At 44.5% G+C, this 21525-nt stretch overlaps 1 protein-coding gene across 2 annotated transcripts; it reads left to right on the forward strand.

The window, feature by feature from the left end:
* The first annotated feature begins 15580 nt into the window (after positions 1 to 15580).
* MCL1 (MCL1 apoptosis regulator, BCL2 family member) lies at positions 15581 to 20352 on the forward strand. 2 transcript variants are annotated; one of them, XM_054711758.1, is made up of 4 exons: positions 15582 to 16096; positions 16277 to 16404; positions 16748 to 16995; positions 17494 to 20352. In XM_054711758.1, exons 1-4 carry the CDS (start codon positions 15708 to 15710, stop codon positions 17608 to 17610), a joined length of 882 nt encoding a protein of 293 aa, XP_054567733.1. In that variant the 5' UTR covers positions 15582 to 15707; the 3' UTR covers positions 17611 to 20352. The 2 variants fall into 2 exon arrangements, with proteins under 2 accessions (XP_008154053.1, XP_054567733.1); XM_008155831.3 differs by having other exon boundaries at positions 15581 to 16404.
* The last annotated feature ends 1173 nt before the right edge of the window (positions 20353 to 21525 follow it).

Below are 21525 nucleotides of genomic sequence, written 5' to 3' on the forward strand. Positions count from 1 at the left end.
CAAGAAGTCACTGGTTTGATTCCCAGCCAGGGCATATGCCCGGGTTGCAGGCTCAATCCCCAGTGTAGGGTGTGCAGGAGGCAGCTGATTGATGTTTCTCTCTCATTGATGTTTCCCTCTCCTTTTCTCTCTAAAATCAATAAAAACTCTTTTTTTTGTTTTTCAAAAGAATACAGCTGGGCCCTAACCAGTTTGGCTCAGTGGATAGAGCATCGACTTGCGGACTGAAGGGTCCCAGGTTCGATTCCAGTCAAGGGCATGTACCTTGGTTGCGGGCACATCCCCAGTAGGGGGGTGCAGGAGGCAGCTGATCGATGTTTCTAACTCTCTATCCCTCTCCCTTCCTCTCTGTAAAAAATCAATAAAATATATATTAAAAAAAAAAAAGAATACAGCTGGAAGAGCAAGTTTAGCAAGGAAGATAATGAGTTCTGTTTTGCAGAAGGGTTGATTTGAGGTGACTATAGGACATCGAGGATTAGATGATCAATAAGTTATTGGATCTTTAAGTCTAGAGGTTAGAGAAGAAGTCAGGATAGTAGATTCTGCCCTAGCTGGTTTGGCTCAGTGGATAGAGCGTCAGCCTGTGGACTGAAGGGTCCCAGGTTCAATTCCAGTCAAGGGCACATGTCCGGGAGGCAGACTTGATCCCCAGTAGGGGGCGTGCAGGAGGCAGCCACTCAATGATTCTCATCATTGATGTTTCTATCTCTCCATGTCCCTCTCTGAAATCAATAAAAATATGTATTTTTAAAAAATATACTAGATTCTGTGGACTTCAAGATATAACAGTAAAGCCATGAAAGTGAAAGCACTTAGAGCAGAAGGTTGTAGAGCTGTCCCTGATGAGAGCTAACATCCGAAGGGAATAGAGAGAAGGGCCCAATAAAACAGGAGAGTGAGGAAATGTGGTGTGAAGGACAGTATGATGGAGGAACAGGATCAGTCCACAGTGTGAAGTGCTGTTGGAGGGCATATGAAGTAAGAAATGAGACTCTCCCTGTATTGTTAAAAAGTGCCCAAAATGTTCAGCCACAAAATTTGTCAGAATTATGGTTTAGGGAGTATGTATCTATTTTTTGTACTTTTCAAGATGTTGGCAGTGAGCATGTATTTGATAATTGGAGATCATTTAAATTTCAAAAACATTAAAATCACTATTTTTTACTAAAGGGTGTCCAAATGATTTGGCAATTAGTAACCTTTTTGAGACAAGTTTCATTGGGTTGGTAGAGGTAAAATCTTGCTTGTAGAACTGAGTGGTGTGGGAAGGTTTTGTCGTTGTTTTAGGATAGGATGATTTAAGCATGTTTATTGACTGGGTGAAAGGAACAAGTAAAAGTTGAAGCTCCATAGAAAATGACAGTAACCAAAAAGGGTCCTTCTGCAGAGGAGGGATTGAAACTAGAGCTCAGATGGATGTGGTTAATTAAACAACAGTTCAACAAACGTTTGTTGAGCACTTACTATGTGCCAGCCACTGTACAAGGCGAGGTCATGGGGTTAATTTAGCTGGGAAGCCAGCTGAGTGAGAAATTGGTCTCAAGCAAGAGGATGTGCATACATACACACACCCTTACCCAGGCAGCTGGGTGTTGTTAGAGAATATATATACAGGGTGTCCCCAAAAAATGTATTCACACTTTGAATAATTATTAATTCCAATGGGTTAAATCTGAAAAGAAAGAAGCATCCATTGAGCTATCAGCTGTAACGCGTGTATTCATTTTTTGGGACAACCTATATAATTAGGAGCAGACGAGATATATTACTGTGTAGATCCTGGATCATGATTTGTAGACATGAAGTGGACTGACAGGGGAGCAAAGGGATTAAAGGTGCTGGTAAAAGACAATTCAAGGATTCCAGCTGATTCAGACTGGCTGGTGTGGGTCAGCGGTTGAGCATCGACCCAGGAACCAAGAGGTCATTGGTTTGATTCCTGGTCAGGGCACATGCCCAGGTTGTGGGCTTGATCCCCAGTGGGGGCCATGCAAGAGGCAGCCAATCAATGATTCTCATCATCAATATTTCTATTTCTCTATCCCTCTCCCTTTCTCTCTAAAAATCAATAAAAGTATATATATATTTTTAAAGTATGGTAAACGCTGGTCAAGAGAAATTTTGATAAGGTCAAAGAGTAGATGATTAAGCCGGAAGCTCAGGACACCGTAGTCAAAATGATGTTAGAGTTAAGATTTTAGAGTTAGAACTCTTCCATTTAATGACAAGACACTAAGAAGTGGAGTAAAGGTGAAGGTCACGAGAGTGTTAGGGAAGGAACTAAGCAAGTTCCTACATCCAGCTTTGAAGGTAGGTGGCTCATGTATTTGGGGTTTTGTTCTATTATCGCTTGTTAAATCCAACTGTATTTTTTTTATATAAAAGGAAAACTAAAGTTTCTAGTTTAGAAAATAACAAAAAAGGAGTGCCACATCAATAATATATTTAGATTGAAAAGACTGAATAGAATTTACACAGTACACGAACTTTTCTCAAATTATTTATATTAGCTAGGTCTACATACACACCAACAAGCATCATTCTTGATTTAGTGCCAGCTACTTACCTCAGAGTCCCAAACGCAATTAGTAACACCAAACTTGTACCTATGCTGGAATATTTATATTTTTCACTGGAGATAAAACTCTCACGGTAGAAATTAAAACATTCAGACCTTGGAGGGATTTTTTTTTTTTTAATTTTTTCTTTTTTGTAGAGGCAACTTACTGTTGCTAAAATCACCTTATGTGGAAACCACCTCCTGGAACATACAGAGGAAAGTCCTGGCATCATTCAGCGGTCATGAGTTCTGCTTTGGTATTGGGTACATGTCTGAAGCGTCCTTCATGACTAGGAAAGCCTGAGTCACCCTCAGCCTTCCCTCCATTACATCTCTGAGTCATTTCCTTTTCCATTGACTGGGTACAGCTAAGTCTACAAAACCCTAATGTACAGAGTTTTGGGGCTAAAGGGCCATTAGAGATCATTTTGTTCAGTGTACTCATGTGACAAATGGTAAAACTGAGGCCAAGAGGTTGTGCCTTTTACCTGGTTACACCACCCCTGTCAGGCGCTTTTCCTATACCCAAGGCCTGCCTTAGGAGAAGCGAATTTCACAGCAAATGTGGGACTTGGATGAGATTTATTATTGTTAGAAGTAAACAAAGTACATAAATACTTGGGTTGAAAGTTTGGAAGGAACTCAGGGCCCAAGGGAACAAGCTGGCACCCATGGTATCCCTTCCAGTAATGTGACCTATCACTGCGGCCCCTGAGCACGGAGAGGAGCCTGCAGGACCTGCATCTTCTAACTCAGGGTTTCAGCCTCGGGACCGCTGACATTTTGGAGCAGGTACTTCTTTGTTGTGAGGACTGTCCTGGGTGGTTTTTTGTTGTTTGTTGTTTTGGTTAGGTTTTTTTGTCCTGCGTGTTTTAGGATAAATATTAACAGCATCTCCTTCCTCTACCCACTAGATGCTCAGTCAGGACTATCAAAAAGCCCCCAGACATGACCAAATGTCCCTTGGGGTCCCCTGGTGGAGAGTCACTGTGCTGCCTGGAGGAAGGGGCTCTCATTACCCTGGCCTGGGCCCACTGAATCTCAGCAGTGCCTATCCTTACTCACACTCCTGTCCACGCTTCTCTCCCTCCGGGGCCACCACACCATCATTGGAGGGGATCCTCTGACCTCTGCCCGAAAGTGGCACCTGGAGTGAAAATGGGAAGCAAGTTTCTCTCTCTCTCTCCCCTCTTGCCCCAGGGGGCTCCCCCTGACAGGAAAGGAATTTACATGATTGGTTAAAAGAATACAAAGGTATGCAGGACTCGGGTCTTAATTGTGACTGTTGTGAATCAAGAAAAGACCTTAAGCCCCTTTCCTACCTTGAGGGTGAACTGGGAGGGATAATTGAAGGCATACCAAAGAAATCTGTGTTTTCTGCACAGTCCTCCCCCCCACCCGCCTCCCAGCCCTCAGTAGTTCTCTCTAGTGCCCATATTTAGAAACCAAAAGCCTGTGTTGTCATAGAAAGACAGAAACCAGATGGTTGCTATGGAGGTTTAAACACACCCTAGAGCGTGGCTCCAGCTGAGTGGTAGGGGTGAATAGCAGTTCTTGCTGGGACATGTGTTTTTCTTAATTTCCTCTTACCTTTCCTCTTCTATCCTTCCACATTTTCTTGCTTCTCATTTCTGCTACCAGATGCCACTTCCCACTAAACCCTCACCCGAGGATGTTTTTCCATTGATTTTTAAGGAGTGGAATAGAGAAGGAAAGAGTTAGAAAAACATCAATGTCATTGAGCCCCGACCAGGGCCCAGGCCGGGGAGAAGCCTGCAACCTACATTCGTGCCCTTGACCGGCATTGAACCCTGGGACCCTTTGGTCCGCAGGCTCTATCCACTGAGCTAACCCGGCTAGGGCACCAACAGCTCCTTTGCCTCAGGAAGTCACAATTTAAGACTAGAATTACTTAATGTCTTTTAGCCCATTCACCTGTAATATGAGGATAATTATAATACAAACAAATGGAGTGACAGAAGAGCAGGATTGTGGGGGAAGGAAGGTTGTTTCGTTTTTTGTCTTTGTTGTATTCAGCTGGAAAGCTGTTTCGGAGAAACAAATCTGGGCATCTGATCTCTCTTTCTGCAATCTGAAATGAAAGGCACAGGAAGAAAAGACAAGACAAAACCATCCTTACCCAGCTAAAATGAAAGTACAAAGGAGGCAGAATGCTCCTGGGCCTTTGACTGTCTGTGGAACCGGCTGGGGCTTGTTCCTACTGTAGAGTCTGTGCATGACGTCTGTTGAATTTTTTGGAAAAAAACCCACAAAACTAAAAACATGGTCTTTTCTAATACTAGATAGTAGGACAGGTAGTTCCACCCCTGGAAATAGGTAAGATTTCACTTCATCAGCTTGAATTTACTGTAGAGCGATGTTCCTGCAGGAGGTCTCAACTCCTTCCAACCCGCGGAGGACATGGCAGGAAACATGCCCCGTGCATTTCCAACTCTGCTCTGTTTCACAGAATAGATATTACTGTCCTATTTTTTGTTGTTGTTTATCCTCACCGGAGGATATTTTTTCCATTGATTTTTAGAGAGTGGAAGGGAGGGGAGAAAGGCTGAGAGAGAAACATTGATGTGAGAAATGCAAGGATTGGTTGTCTCCCCCTTGCGGGGTGGAGTCTGCAACCGAGGTACCTGCCCTGGATGGGAATGGAAGCCGCAACGCTTCAGTCCTTGGGCCGGTGCTCTAACCACTGAGCGACCGGCTCAGGCTGTGCTATTTTTTTACAGGTAAAAAACATTTCATTGTAAAATGGATGGAGAGATATAAAATTATGTTGGGCGCCACTTTCTGTTGCCGGTGGATGTGGGGTTCTTGCAGTGTCGCAAAAAAAAATCATTTCCAAGGACCCAGAGGAGAGGAGGATTTATTTGGGAAGCAAAATTAAGGGAGTTCCTCAGTGTCCCATCTCTGTCCGTATCATCAGGGGAAATGAGGGTCATAAATAGAGTCAATGTCCAGAGATTCTTCATCAGGTTAAAGATTAGTTCAGTTCAGCATTTGGCAAGTTAGCCGGAGTGGAAGGTGCCCTGGCTTGTGGCAAGAAGACTGCTCAATCTCAGCGTTACTCCTCTCCCCACCCTCTGCTGCTCCGGCCAGGTTTCTCCCGTCTTATCTTCCCTGCGCCGCCCTCCCTCGCCCCGCCCCGCCCCGCCCCGCCCCGCGGCTCGTACTGCGGCTTGGAAACCCCCTGGCCGGAGCGCAAGTCCGCCCCAGCGCTGTAGGTCCCTGCAGGGCAATGGGTACATGGGGGCCAGGGAAAGCAGAATGCAGGGAGCCGGGGCGCACGCCTTGGAATTTACTCCTACCGCGGGAAACCTGGGGCGCAGGCCAGATTCCTTTCCCCACTCGCAGCTCTGCGCGCCCAGCACAAATAATGGGGTACCTTCTGGGCGGCGGTGCTCGCCGAGCTGCCCGTAGCCTAGGCACACAGGTTCCATCCCCCTTCCGCTCCTCCCGCCTCCACCCCAGTTTGCTCTGTCCAAGGGGCAGCCAGCGATCACCTGCTGCTAACCCGGGGGCCTTAGGGCAGGGCTGGCAACCCAGCGGCTCGCCTCTTCCACCTCTCCATCCCCGCGGCCGCGTGAGCCACTGTCTCTGGATCGGGCCTCCGCCTCCGGCTTCCCTCTGCCTTCATCCTGACGGTGCCACCCGCTGCAGCCGGGCGCCGGCGGGGAGGGGCGCCGGCTGAGGTGTCGCTCTCCGGCACGCAGTGCAGCCTGGGCGCAGGGAAAGCCACCAGCTGGAGCTGCCCCGCTGGGACTCGGGCTTCCGCCAGCCCGTGGCAACCGCTCCTGGCCGAGGTGGTGGAGAGAGCCATCAGCAGAGCTGCTGCTCGCCCCTAGCAACCAGGCGGGGCGAGGGGGGGGGCAGTAAGGGGGGGGGGGCAGATGGTGTCACTAGGGCAGCGGGAGCCCAATGGGTAGTCACACAGTACCTGATCAACACTGACTGTTGATAAGGCTCCACAGCTGGATAATTGTACAGTGGAACCTCAGTTCTTGAACTTAATTCATTCCGGAAGGCTGTTCCAGAAGTGATTTGTTCGAAAACCAAATCATTTTCTTCCATTAGAAATAATGTAAATTGAATTAATGCACAAATAAGGGGGTACCTTCTCAGCTAGACACACACACACACACACACCCAAAGCAAAAAAAAAAAAAAAAAAAAAAACACAAAAATATTCACAGTACAATTTCCTGAGATGTTAACAACACAAGGGTTAGCAGTAAACTGACATACTTGCACATTCTCTCCTTTGTTTGTCTCCTCTTAAAAATTCTCTTTAGCCATCTGGTTTGGCTCAGTGGATAGAGCATCAGGCCTGCAGACTGAAGGGTCCCAGGTTCAATTCCAGACAAGGGCACATGCCGGGGTTGCAGCCTTGATCCCCAGTAGGGGTTGCAGAAGGGGCCAATCAATAATTCTCTCTCATCATTGATGTTTCTCTCCCTCCCCTTCCTCTCTGAAATCAATAAAAATATATTTTTAAAAATTTATTTAAAAAAAATAATAATCCTGGCCAAGTGATTCAGTTGGTTGGAGCATCATCCCGTACACCTAAAAGGTTGGGGGTTTGATTTCTAGTCAGGGCACATATCTGGGTTGTGGGTTCAATTCCTGGTCGGGCTGCATGTGGGGGGTCAGTGGAGCAACTGATCGATGTTTCTCTCTCACCCCATTCCTCTCTCTAGAAAAAAAGTAAAAAACATATCCTTGGGTGAGGATTAAAAAAATAATAATAATAAACCAATTGCAATATGTCATATTTTCAAAAAAATAGTAAGAAAAGTATCATTGTTCTACACTTTTATAAATCTCTTAATACTTGATTTAATTAAAAGTAACTTGAGCCCTGGCCGGTGTGGCTCAGTTGGTTGGGTGTTGTCCTGTGCACCAAGCAGTTGCTGATTCTGTCAGCGTGGACAAGAGGGTCTCTGGCCGGAGATAACCTCTGGCCAGAGACAGTACTCTGAGCCCCCAGTTCTTGTCTTGCTTGTAGGAATAAATTCAAACGAGACAACAAATAACAGCAAAGGAGGCAGGGATTTATCTGAAGGAAAGCAATACACTCAAAGAGGACCTGAGTGGGCAATGCAGCTGGATGAAACCAAACTGAGTGCCCTGAGTGGGCAGGTCAGCTGTCAGAGATCGAACTGAGTGCCCCTCTTCGTTAGGATTTGGAAAATTTATATCCATAGACTGGAGTAGGTCTCAATAAGTCTCCCCCTCCCTTGTTTCTAAAAAAAAAAAAAAAAGTATCTAAGTTATAAGGCTGCCTCATCTAGGTGTTATTCCACTGGTTAGACCACATTCTAGAGAGCTCTGCATCTCTCCTGCTCACATAGGGCCTGCCACCTCCATTGTCTATTCTCAGTTTGTCACGTCTCACACTTATTTCTTCCAAGCTTCAACTGCCTCTCCCAGCTTATAGCTTTCTACTTGCTTACTCTAACAGTTTGATTCCCCGTCAGGACAGGAGGCAGCCAATCGATGTTTCACTCTCACATCGATGTTTCTCTCTCCCTCTCCCTCCCTTTCCCTCTAAAAATCAATAAAAATATATATTTTTTCTTTTTTTAAATATATTTTATTGATTCTTTACAGAGAGGAAGAGAGAGGGTTAGAGAGTTAGAAACATCGATGAGAGAGAAACATCGATCAGCTGCCTCTTGCACACCCCCTACTGGGGATGTGCCCGCAACCAAGGTACATGCCCTTGACCGGAATCGAACTTGGGACCCTTCAGTCCGCAGGCCGACGCTCTATCCACTGAGCCAAACCGGTTTCGGCAAAAATATATTTTAACATAAAACCCATTGGTCTATTTTGCGATTTGAATGGATCTTCTTCCCAAGCGTGATCATGCATTGGTCACTTGGAAAATATTGGTTCACTCAGTTATGCAGATATTCCAAATGTTGATATATTTCATTATTCAATATAAAAAATAATCGCATTCATTCAAATCACAACCAATCCCATCAGCAAAATCTTTAAGTGTTGGGAAACCGCCAAGTTCACTGTATAGATACAGGTTTTCCAAAAGTATAATTTTCACTTGAATTCTCAAATTTTATCATTGGCAACAAATATTATAAGTTGTTTTCCTTTAAGTCACAGGTTCACTTTGTTCATTTTTTTTTAATGTGTTTTGATTTTTAGAGAATGGGGAAGGGAGAGGGAGAGAGAAAGAGAGAAACATGATGTGAGAAGAACACTGATCAGCTGCCTTCTGCACGCCCCCTACTGGGGATCGAGCCTGCAAACCAGGCATGTGCCTTGACTGGGAATCAAACTGTGACCTCCTGGTTCATAGGTCAACGCTCAACTCCTGAGCCACATGGGCTGGGTTCATTTTGTCAAACAGAATAGTAAATGCCATGCACTCAATAAATGAGGTTTAATAAAATTAACCATTTTTACTGCTTCTTCAAGGTCATTCTTAAGTGAAACTGACCCTTTTTTCATTACAAGTGTGTGGCAGTAAAGAATACAATGACTACTAGTCCATTGCCTTGATATACGCTAAGGTATCAGCAGTTTTACCCCCATTGCTTTTGCATGATTGGTGAAAAAGGAAAATAATATCTAGTATTGTGAAAATACTTTTGACCTCACGGACCCCCAAAAGGTCTTAGAGTCTGTGTATCCCACTTAGAAAACAGCTGTCTTAGATCCTTAGGTCCTTACAATTTCATGAGGTAGGAATATTCTCTTTACAGGTGAGCAAACATACCTGGTACTCAGAAACCAAATCATATGCCCAAGGTCACTGAACTGGAAGTGGGACGGCTGAGTGATTTGATTTGAAAGCCTGTGTTCTCACGCAGCCCCTCTCTACTGTATATTTCACCACTGGTGCTTCCTTGAATATACCGCACTGTTTTGCTTGTTTGTTTTATTTTGTTGACAGTATTACAGATGTCTCCCATTTTCTCCCTTTGCCCCCTACACCACACTGTTTTGGCTCTGTACTTTTGCATATGCTCTTCTCTCTGCTTAGAATGTTTTGCCCTGGTGAACACTCACACACAGCTCAACACCCACCTTATAATTACTTTCTCCTGAGGTAGAGTCAATTGCTCCCTCCTCTGTGTGCTTATGTATTTTGCTCATTAGTCTAAATTTGGCACCAAATACGTTGTTTTTCATTTTAATGTCATATTTGTCAAATTTTTTCCTCTATGGTTATTGCTTCTCATATGTTAATAACTCTTTCCTACCCTGAGGTCACAAAATATTTTCCTATATATACTAGGTGTATTGGTTAATAATGGCGGATTTTGTAATCAAAGAAAACACGATAATTCCAAGAGAAACATCAAAAGTGCTTTATTCAAAGTAATGTCCATCGCTAGCTACACATATCCCCCATCTTTCAGGTGATTTGTGGATACCGTCCCAATAGAACTTTTCTTGTTTTAAGGCAAAGTATTCAGAGACACAATTTTCCACTTCTTCGTACATTTTGAAGTGCTGCTCAGAAAGTGCATGTGCCATCGATCAGAACAAGTGATAATCTGAAGGAGCAAGTTAATACTTCCCAGGCAAGATCTTTTAACGTGTCTTTAACTGGTTTTGAAGTGTGTGATGGTGTGACATCATGAAGCAAAATTACTTTGCTGTGTCTTCCGGCCCATTCTGGTCCTTTTATGATCAAAGTGTGGTTCCAATTGATTATTTGTTGTCGGTAGTGATCAGTCAGTATTAACAGTTTCACCTGGTTTTAGAAGTTCATAATACACCACGCCTTCCTGATCCCACCAAACGCAGAGCATTGTCTTCTTTCCGAAGCGATTTGGCCTTGCAGTCCATGTTGATGGTTGACCTGGATCAACCCATGATTTTGTGCGTTTGGGATTCTCAAAATAAATCCACTTTTCAAGGCCAATCACAATTCAGTGCAAAAAAGGCTTTCTTTTGTGCCTTGGAAGCAAGATTTTACTGATGACTTTTCGGTTTTCCATTTGTCTTCCGTTCAGTTGATGTGGCACCCATTTTCCTTCCTTTAAAATCTTTCCCATTGCTTGTAAACGATCGGAAATTGTTTGCTGAGCAACGTTTAATCTTTCTGCAAGTTGTTTTTGAGTTTGACACACATCTTCATCCAATAATGCTTGTAATTGTTGGTCTTCAAACTTTTTTGGTTGACCTGGACGTTCTTTGTCTTTCACATTGAAATTGTCACTTTTAAAGCGTTTAAACCAGCGTTCACAAGTATCTTGAGATGGAGCACGTTCACCATAAGTTTCCCGAAGTATACGATAACTTTCAGCAGCACTTTTCTTCAGAATAAAGTAATGAGCCCTAACCAGTTTGGCTCAGCGGCCTGAGCGACGGCCTGCGGACTCAAGGTTCCCAGGTTCGATTCCGGTCAAGGGCATGTACCTTGGAATTGCAGGCACATAACCAGTAGGGAGTGTGCAGGAGGCAGCTGATCGATGTTTCTAACTCTCTATCCCTCTCCCTTCCTCTCTGTAAAAAATCAATAAAATGTATTTTTTAAAAATAAAAATAAATAATGAATTAAAACTTCCCACAAATGCTCTGTTTGGCACGAAATTTGACATTTTTAAAAATATATATTTTTATTGATTTCAGAGAGGAGGGAGAGGGAGAGAGAGATAGAAACATCAATGATGAGAATCACTGATTGACTGCCTCCTGCACGCCCCCCACTGGGGACCGAGCCCGAAACCCAGGCATGTGCCCCTAACCAGAATCGAACCCGAGACCCTTCAGTCCACAGGCTGATGCTCCATCCACTGAGCCAAACCAGTAGGGCACGAAATTCGACATTTTTAAGTGTAGAAATATCTATGATGTTAACACCTTCAGAAAATTTGACATATGAAGTTTTTTTTTTTTTTTAAATGTATTTTATTGATTTTTTTACAGAGAGGAAGAGAGAGGGATAAGTTAGAAACATCGATGAGAGAGAAACGTCAATCAACTGCCTCCTGCACACCTCCCACCGGGGATGTGCCCGCAACCAAGGTACACGCCCTTGACTGGAACCGAACCCGGGACCCCTGAGTCCACAGGCCGACACTCTATCCACTGAGCCAAACCGGTCAGGGCGACATATGAAGTTTTGAAGCTTGTTGTCAATACAAAAAAATAGCATACATATCAAATTGCATATATATCAACATATGTGTAACTCCATCTATTGAAAAAATTCCACACTATTAACCAGTACAGAGAAATTCCGCATTATTAACTGGTACACCTAGTAATCTTTGAAGTTTCTAATCCATCTAGAATTTATTTTTTTTACTTTTTTAAAAAATATATATTTTATTGATTTTTACAGAGAGGAAGGGAGAAGGATAGAGAGCTAGAAATGTCGATGAGAGAGAAACATCGACCAGCTGCCTCCCGCACACCCCCCACCAGGGATGTGCCCGCAACCAAGGTACATGCCCCTGACCAGAATCCAACCTGGGACCTTCCAGTCTGCAGGCCGACACTCTATCCACTGAGCCAAACCGGTTTCGGCTAGAATTTATTTTTTATATAAGGTAGATAACTAGTTTTATTTTTTCTTATAAATATTCAGTTGTCGCCCGGTTGGTGTAGCTCAGTGGTTGAGTGTTGAACCATGAACCAAGAGATCACTGGTTCGATTCCCGGTCAGGGCACATGCCTGGGTTGTGGGCTCGATCCCCAGTAGGGGGCATGGAGAAGGCAGCTGATCAATGTATCTCTTTGACGATGTTTCTTTTTCTTATGTTAAACCTCACTCAAGGATATTTTTCCATTGATTTTTAGGGAGAGTGGAAGAGAGAGGGAAAGACAGAGAGAAACATTGATGTGAGAGTAACATCAATTGGTTACCTCCTGCACAAGCCCTGACCAGGGCCAGGGCTGGGGAGGAGCCTGCAACCAAGGTACAAACCCAGGACCCTTTGGTCCGCAGGCTGACGCTCTATCCGCTGAATCAAACTGGCTAGGGCTCATCAATGTTTCTATCTCTCTATCCTCCCTGTTTCTAAAATCAATTTAAAAAAATTAAAATATATATATATATTCAGCCCTAGCCAGTTTGCTCAGTGGATAGAGTGTAGGCCCACAGACTGAAGGTCATGGGTTCAACTCAGGTCAAGGGCACATACCTCGGTTGCAAGCTCAATCCCCAGCCCAGGTCAGGGCATGTGCAGAAGGCAACCAATCGATGTTTCTCTCTCAAATCAGTGTTTCTGTCTCTCCTACTCCCTTCCACTCTTTCTAAAAATCAGTAGAAAAATATCCTCAAATGAGGGTTAACAAAACGAAACAAAATAGATCCATGTGTTGAGCAACCCATCTTTTCCCTACTGATCTGCAATGCTGCTTCTGTTATCAAGTTTCCATATGCGTATAAGTCTATTTGTAGGCTCTCTATTCTGTTACATTGATCCATTTGTCTTTTTCTTCAAGCATATCTTGGCTATGCCCTAGCTGGTTTGGCTCAATGGATACAGCATCGGTCTGCAGACTGAAGGGTACCAGGTTCGAGTCCAGTAAAGGGCACATGCCCGGGTTGGGGGCTCGATCCCCCGTGGGGGGCATGCAGGAGGCAGCTGATTAATTATTCTCTCTCCTCATTTATGTTTCCCTCTCTCTCTCCCTCTCCCTTCCTCTCTGAAATCAATAAAAAAAAAAATTTTTTTTTAAAAAGAGTATCTTGGCTAGTCTTGGCCCTTTCCTTGTATGTTTTAGAATCAACTTATCCAGTTCCTTATTTGGAACTGTACTCAATCTATACATCAGTTTGAAGGAAAACTGACATTTTTATAATTATGAGTCTTTATATATGTAAACATGGTTTATGTCTCTATTTGGGTTTTCTTTAATGTATTTCACTAGTTTTATAATTTTCTCCATATAGTTTTGCACATAGTAGCAGATATTGATGGTTTTGCTTCCTTTTACAGTAACAGAATCCACAATTTTTAGCTGGGCACGCAGACACTCAGAATGAAGACTGTATTTTGTAGCCTTCCTTGCAACTAGAAGACCATATAACTATTTTCTAGATAACAGGATATTAGCAAAAATGATATGCAACTTATAGTAAGCGTCATTAAAGGAAGTTAGGTACCCTTTGCCTTCCCTTTTCTCCTTTCTGCTGGTTGGAACACAGATAACATGGGTGATGCTAACCATCTTGGACCATAGGTAGAAAAGCATGTCTGAGGACAGCAACATAATGGAAGGAATATGAGTTCTTTTTTTTTTTTTTTTTTTTTTAAATATATTTTATTGATTTTTTTACAGAGAGGAAGGGAGAGGGATAGAGAGCTAGAAACATCGATCAGCCGCCTCCTGCACACCCCCCACAGGGGATGTGCCCGCAACCAAGTTACATGCCCTTGACCGGAATCGAACCCGGGACCCTTCAGTCTGCAGGCTGACGCTCTATCCACTGAGCCAAACCGGTTTCGGCGGAATATGAGTTCTTGATCATTACGGAACTACCACGCCAATTCTGGGTTCTGTCAGAGAGGAAGAAGAATGAATACTGAATAAGGCAGTTAGCAGTGTCTGTCATACCTTCAGAGAGGCTACTGAACTCTAGTTGTATGCTAGTGTTACTTATGGAGGTTAGGGCCTGAAATTATGATCTTGTAGGCAAAGATGATAATTATGGTATTGCAGTGGTAAGGCAGGAAGATACTGATGCTGGAGACACAGTATGAAAGAATATAGCATGCAGCAAGCAGTATAGAAAATGGCCAACTGTGCAAGAAGTTCAATTAATGATTTTGACACAAAAACATGAAATCAACCTTCTCAGTGTGTCATCAAGAATAATCTTTAAAAAACCCTAGCTGATTTGGCTCAGTGGATTAAAGATTCTCTCTCATCATTGATGTTTCTCTCTCCCTTCCTCTCTGAAATCAATAAAAATATATATATTTTTTAAAAGAATAATCTTTTTTTTAAAAAAAAACAAGAATATATTATTAGAGATTATTTGTAGTCACAGGGAGAGTGGTTTAGAAAAAGTTATGCACATGTTAGAAACAAGGCAAAAAGATGACATGATCTTTTCATGCCACGCTAGAGCATTTTCAAGTAAAGTCGGCCTCAGGGTCACCAGATTATCTTGAGGAATCTAATTTTGTTTGATTAGCACCCAGAAGTCTTACAACCTTCAAAAGTGAGAAGGCAGCCCTGGCCAGTGTGGCTCCGTTGGGCGTCATCCTGTGCACCAAGCGATGACCATTTGGACTCCAGGTCAAGAGCACTTGCAGGGTTGAGGGCTCACTCCTGGGGGTGGGGGGAGTGCAGGAGGCAGCTGATGGAGGCGATGCTTTCACTTCAATGTTTCTCTCTCGGTTCCTCTCTCTAAAAGTCAACGAACTATGGTTTTTAAAAAACTTGTTCTTTAAAAACTAATGGAGCGCCCTAGCTGGTTTGGCTCAGTGGATAGAGCGTCAGCCTGCAGACTGAAGGGTCCCAGGTTGGATTCCGGTCAAGGGCACATGCCTGGGTTGCAGGCTGGATCCCCAGTCAAGGGTGGGCAGGAGGCAGCCGATCAATGATTCTCTCCCATTATTGATGTTTCTCTCTCTCTCTTCCTCTCTGAAATCAATAGAAATATATATTTTTAAAAAACAACAACTAATGGAGCTCATTTGCCGATATGCAAAATAACTACAGGTGCCCCCCCAGTGCCCTCATTTACCCAGATTACCTAAGACGGTTGTGCCCCATCCGAGGCAGGACGGCCTCGTCCTCTCCTCAGTCTGGCTAAGGTTCTGGCGTGGAAAAAACCTCCCGCACAAAAGCAAGGGCAGCGCAGCCCTGGTGAGCAGGTCACGTCCACACCGAGAGCAAGCACGAGACCCCCGACCTACGTGCCGGGGCCGCCGTTACGTAACCGGTGGGGGGAGGGGCGGCCCACGAGCCGGAAGGCCCCGCCCCTCCTGACGCCGGTTCGTTGCTCGGCGGAAGCTCCCGCCCTTTCGCCTTTTATGGGAAGGGTTTTATTCTTTATTGGACGCCACAGCGTCACCCCGGCCCTAAAACCGTGTGCAGGGAACGCCTCTCTCACTCCTTACTTCCGCTTCCTTCAAGTAAGGAGTCGGTGCCTTCCCCTTTTTTCTCAGCCCGGCGACGGCGGCGTAGGCTTGAGATGTTTGGCCTCAAGAGAAACGCAGTGATCGGACTCAACCTCTACTGTGGGGGGGCCAAGTTGGGGGCCAGCGGCGGCGGCGGCGACGCCTCGCCTTCGGGAAAAGGGCTTCTGACTGCGGGGAAGGAGGCCGCGGCCCGGCGAGAGGCCGGGGGAGGGGAGGCGGGCCCGGTGATGGGCGGCAGCGCCGGCGCGAGCCCCCCGGCCACTCTGGCGCCGGACGCCCGGAGGGTCGCGCGGCCCTCGCCCATTGGCGCCGAGGGCCCCGACGTCACCGCGACCCCCACGAGGCTGCTGTTCGCGCCCGTCGGCCGCGCGTCGCTGCCTGAGAAGGAGATGGAAGCCGCGGCCGCCGACGCCATCATGTCGCCGGAAGAGGAGCTGGACGGGTACGAGCCGGAGCCTCTCGGGAAGCGGCCGGCTGTCCTGCCCTTGCTGGAGCTGGTCGGGGAGGCCGGCCCCGGCCCCGGCGCGGGTGGCTCGCTGCCCTCCACGCCGCCCCCAGCGGAGGAGGAGGAGGAGGACGAGCTGTTCCGGCAGTCGCTGGAGATTATCTCTCGGTACCTTAGGGAGCAGGCGACCGGCGCCAAGGACGCGAAGCCCCTGGGCGGGCCTGCGGCCTCCAGCCGGAAGGCGTTAGAGACCCTTCGGCGGGTCGGCGACGGCGTGCAGCGGAACCACGAGATGGCCTTCCAAGGTAGGAGGGCGAGTGGCGGAGGCTGCTCTCTCTCTCTCTCTCTTTTTTTTTTTTTTTTTTTGTCAATGTTGAGACGGCTCTCATCCTATTTCCGAAACCGGAATATTCTGGCCATGAGTCATTGTTTCCGCCCACTCGATTCTTGGGGAATGGCTCTGTTCAAAGGCCGGAAAGGGTGGGATGTCAGTTTTCCACCGGGGTCGCCGGAGCGCTGCGGGGCCCCGAGAGCGACTTCCCCCTCCGTGGGTGGGCCGCGGGCTGCGGGCTGCGGGCCGCGGGCCGCGGGCGCGCTCCGGCCTAGACAAAGGCGGCCGTGAGAACCCGCGTGCTTTTCTTCTCCCAGGTATGCTTCGGAAGCTGGACATCAAGAACGAGGACGACGTCAAGTCTTTGTCTCGCGTGATGGTTCACGTGTTCAGTGACGGCGTAACAAACTGGGGCAGGATTGTGACTCTCATTTCTTTTGGTGCCTTTGTGGCCAAACACTTGAAGAGCATAAACCAAGAAAGCTGCATTGACCCATTAGCAGAAAGCATCACAGATGTTCTCGTGAGGACGAAGCGAGACTGGCTAGTGAAACAAAGAGGCTGGGTAAGTTTGTTGGAAGGTTCTAGAGGGGACTTGGGGTGCAATGGGCACGGAGGGGTTTTACAGAGAAGGTGGGGATATAGCTAAAGGTTTTTACGATGCACAGCTCAGTTTTCACGCTCTCACTTGTGGACCTCCGGTTGCTTGATGTTGATGTGAATAGAGAGTCCAAAGAGATGGTGGTATGACTGTCTTTAATTTGTTGCATCAAAAATCCTGGTTTCCTGTAGGCTATTTTACGGGGTACTGAGTCTTGCTTTTGTTATTTTATTGTAATTCAGTTGGTTCCTCGTGACACCAGTGGATTCAAATTATGAAGCAGTGTTACCTGGCAACTTAATCACCTGGGGATAGTAAAATGCATTCCTTGCTGCACACCCACCCTCATTTTAAGTGAATGTTTCATGGAGACTGGGGCTTAGATGTTTCAATTTGCCTTTTATTTGTAGGTCAGTGGGAAAACCCCGTACTTGAAAATGTGCTTTTCTTTTTGTTTTCTAGGATGGGTTTGTGGAATTCTTCCATGTAGAGGACCTAGAAGGCGGCATCAGAAATGTGCTGCTGGCTTTTGCAGGTGTTGCTGGAGTAGGAGCTGGTTTGGCATATCTAATAAGATAGCCTTTTAAGTGAAAGAATTGACTCTTAACCAACTCCAGGCATCAGATCCACAACCATCTGCTGTGAAACCAGTGTATTTATGAAGTTGGACTTCAAAGCTGTCCAGGCTGTAACCTCAAAGCAACGTAGAAAAACAAGTGGCAAGAGGATTATGGCTAACAGGAATAAATTTCATGGAAAAAGTAGTCCCCATTGAAGAGTCACTGTCTCTAAAAGAAGCAAAGTTAAGTTTCAGCAACCTGCAAACTTTGGGAGGCCCTGAAAGGAGGACTTTTAGATTTAGTGAAGATGGTAGGGTGGAGAGACTTGCTATCCTTGCCTAGAACAGGAGAGTGGCCAGTAGCCAGGCTAGTCATAAAGAGTTCATTAGATATGCCCATTGATTTCTCTAGTGTTAAAAGAGAAGCACTAACAATGCCAGTGAACTGTAAAGTGGATTTAAGCTACAACAGAAATATGACTAGAAGCCTCAGTACTGTACAACAGAGTGTGAAGGGAAGCTTTTTCCTCTGTATAATTGGCTTTCCCAAGTATGCTTCTTGAAGAATAGAAAGTCCAAGTGCTCAGGACTTATTACCTGTTCTACTTTGACTTGGTTTGAGTGGTTTAGTTTGTTAGCCTTGTAATGGCCACAAATACTTGACTTAAGGCTCAATAATTGTAGTTACAAATGTGGATTATCCTCAATTTTTAAGATAAAAACAACTTGTAAATGTGTCTGTAAAAATTGTATATATTTTTACAGAAAGTCTATTTCTTTGAAATGTAAAGACACAAGAGTAGAATTTCCATTAGTTTTTTCATACCCTTTTGAAATTTACAATTTCTATAGTTAGGAACCTATTTCTTACAGCTTTTCTATCCTAAACTTTGTCCTGGTCAATTCTAGATTGTATACAGAACCAGTTGATGTAATTGTATGCAACCTGGTTGTGATGGAACAATTCTGATTCATAACTATGCAGGCTTTAATTTTCCTATCAGATTTTGGTAAGTATTCCTTATAGGGCTTTTTTTTTTTTTTAATCTGGGTTGAGAAATTGGGTGATGGAAATTCTTTCACTTCGTTACATGTAGATTTTCAATAATTGAGTCAGGTTGTTTTAAGGGGGGTGGGAGATGGGGAGCAGGCCATTGATTTACAAATAATGAGCTCTGATTGGGCAACAACTTGTTTTGAGTTCTTCTGTTCGACCTAGCTTAACTGGTGAAATTTGTGTTCATGAGCTCATCTGCAAAGCTTTTAAAAAGATTTTCAGCTGTTCCAAATGGGATTTACTAGCAGTATGTGTATAAAAAGATCTCATCAGGTGGATGAGAGATGTTTGATCCCTTTGCTTAATAAGTTGTAAAATGATGGCTTTGAAAAACAGGCTCTAGTCTAACCATGGTGCTATTTTAGGCTGGCTTGTTAAACACGGGTCTAAGCCTAATATATAAATAAAGCAAATACTTAATTGTTTCATTTCTATTAATGATTCCCAAATTTTGTTTTAAGTTTTTGCATTGGCATCCCTTCGGATTTCAGAACTTGTTCTATTGAACTTACCATTTGTTTCCTATTTTCCCTTTGAATTATTTGCTGCTTGTTCTGCTCCCTCTACAGATATTTAGATAAATTCTACAACCCTGTCATCCCTGAACTCTAGCCTATTTAGTTTTGGGCACTAGGAACCTAAGTAACCACCCCTATAGGAGTCCACAGACCTTTATCCTTGGTAGTACAAGGGGCTCTGTGAGGTGGGAGGAGTCCCTTTTCCTTGGACTGGTACCTTTTCGGTTTTAGCTTTTCCTACCTTTTTGGGGGGAGGGGAGGGAATTTCAAAAGTCCCCTTAACAATTTTTTAGAGGGGAGAATATCTTACATGACTTTCTCTAGATTCCTTTGAATATGATCGTTTAAAATTGTAGAACTAGGTACAGAGTGCTATAAAGGCTACAAGTCAAGCTGCAGAAAGCAATGTTGGAACTAGGGTCATTTGAAAGCGTCAGCCTCAGAACGTGATCTTTAGTCTGTGGACTCCAGATAAAAATAGGCATGAATAAAATGACTAAGAATGTAATAGGGAAGAATGCCCTGCCTGCCCATCTCCGAGCCATAAGGTCATCTAGCTAGAGCTATTTTTACCTATGTATTTATCATTCTTGATCATAAACCACTTATTTATATCATGTCTGTCTCTAAGGACCTAAAAGCACTTTATGTAGTTTTTAATAAAACTTAAGATCTGGTTAAGGTGACTAAAAGGCCTGTCTCCCCATATCCAGTTGTGGGAATGAATGCATAGATGTAAGTTGGTGGCATTTAGGGGCCCAGTTTACTAGGTGTGACTGCTGAAATGAGGGTCTTAGTGAATATTGTTCGTGAGGGCTTAGGGAGCCCAAGTACTTTGGGAAAGGGTGGATGGTTTTATAGGGAGAGGAGGCACTTGTTCTAAGTGCTGACTAGCTACATACTTCAGGCAAATCCTCCCAAATGGGAAGGGAGGGAATGCTTGGAAAGATGGCTGTCTCAGCTATTCTGTCTTATGCTTCTCTCAGGGAAAAACCTTCAGGCCTCTAGTGTAACATCCCATAGAGGTGGACACCTTGGTTCTAGTTAAGCAGCTGCTGTTGTTAACAGCTGTACCATTGGGGTTAGGACCAACTACAAATTAAATGTGGGCTGTAAAATGTAGTGTGTTTCCCTAACTTCCTGTTTTTTTCCTGAGAAGAAAATAATAAATCTTTATTCAAATGCAAGGTGTGGTATGGGTGTTTTCTAATCTGCTGCCTGTCTTCCTGCCCCGTCTTAGGCAAGCATTTTAGGAAAGTCAGCTGAGCAAATAAAAGGTGAATTAACAAACAAAAGCAGCCCCATAAAGCTAATTTGCCTTAGAGCAAAGGACAGTTCCCTTCAGAATAGTTACTTTCATTCAAATTAGAGATGTTGGATTTTTAATTAAATGTATTACTGTTGTACTTTGGAGTAGTTCCTGTACATTTTAATGCAAAAATCGTAATTTTTGTTCAGGTTTTCTTTTAGTCATCAACTGCTGGTATAATTTTGAGGTCAGAGGGTTCGATCTCCCCATCTCTAGAAGAATTAACACCCAAAGTTAAGGGTTTTTTTAGTAAGATTCTTGGTACTAATGTTTCAGTACTTTTCCCCTTTCCTCTGCCAAAAGAGGTGAGAATAAGCAAGTCAGTTTTAGAAATGCTATCCTGTATTTTCTGCTAGCTTAGAGTCACCATGGAAATGTGCAAATAGGAGGTTTGCATATTGGTTTCAAGTCCTGAGCACAAAATGCTAATATGTAAGCAGGGATTCTGCTTTCCCCCCCAGACAGCAACATTTTATTGCAAAGAATGGGGTTTTTGTACAAGTGCATACCCAAGGAGAGGGGTGGAGGGAGGGTAATAGGACACAAGGGCCCAAACCTTGCTTGGCCTGAGTCTAAGGAGTACTATTCCCAGTTATATGTTCTGACGTGAAGCCATGTCTGTGGCAATATTCCTTAGTGGAACACCCCAAAAACTTGGGTAACCAGGTACCATGAGTCACTGAGCAAGTCAAAATAGTCAACACTTACCTTCATCTGACACAACCAGACTTTCAGTTCCTGTTTTGTGACTAGAGCCAGCTTTTCACAGTTTCAGAAAGTTTAAAGAAATTGACAAGTGGGAAATTTTACAAAAATTAAAGTAGAATAACTTGTTCTAGCCAGATTCCCAGAACATAGGCCATTAATTCCTGGGGTTCAAGATGATCAGTTGAGTCTTAATTTATCCTAGTTCTCAGTTGGCTCCACTTGTTCAGTGATACAGAACTCTGTCTTGAACCCTCCCACACTGTTCCAAGGGTTCTGGGATTCAAGATTTGAAAACTTTGTCCCTCTTTTGTTTCAGAGTTACCGTGTTCTCTTGGTTATGTGA

Source organism: Eptesicus fuscus, chromosome 22 (genome assembly GCF_027574615.1).
Source record: "Eptesicus fuscus isolate TK198812 chromosome 22, DD_ASM_mEF_20220401, whole genome shotgun sequence".
NCBI classification, from domain to species: domain Eukaryota; kingdom Metazoa; phylum Chordata; class Mammalia; order Chiroptera; family Vespertilionidae; genus Eptesicus; species Eptesicus fuscus.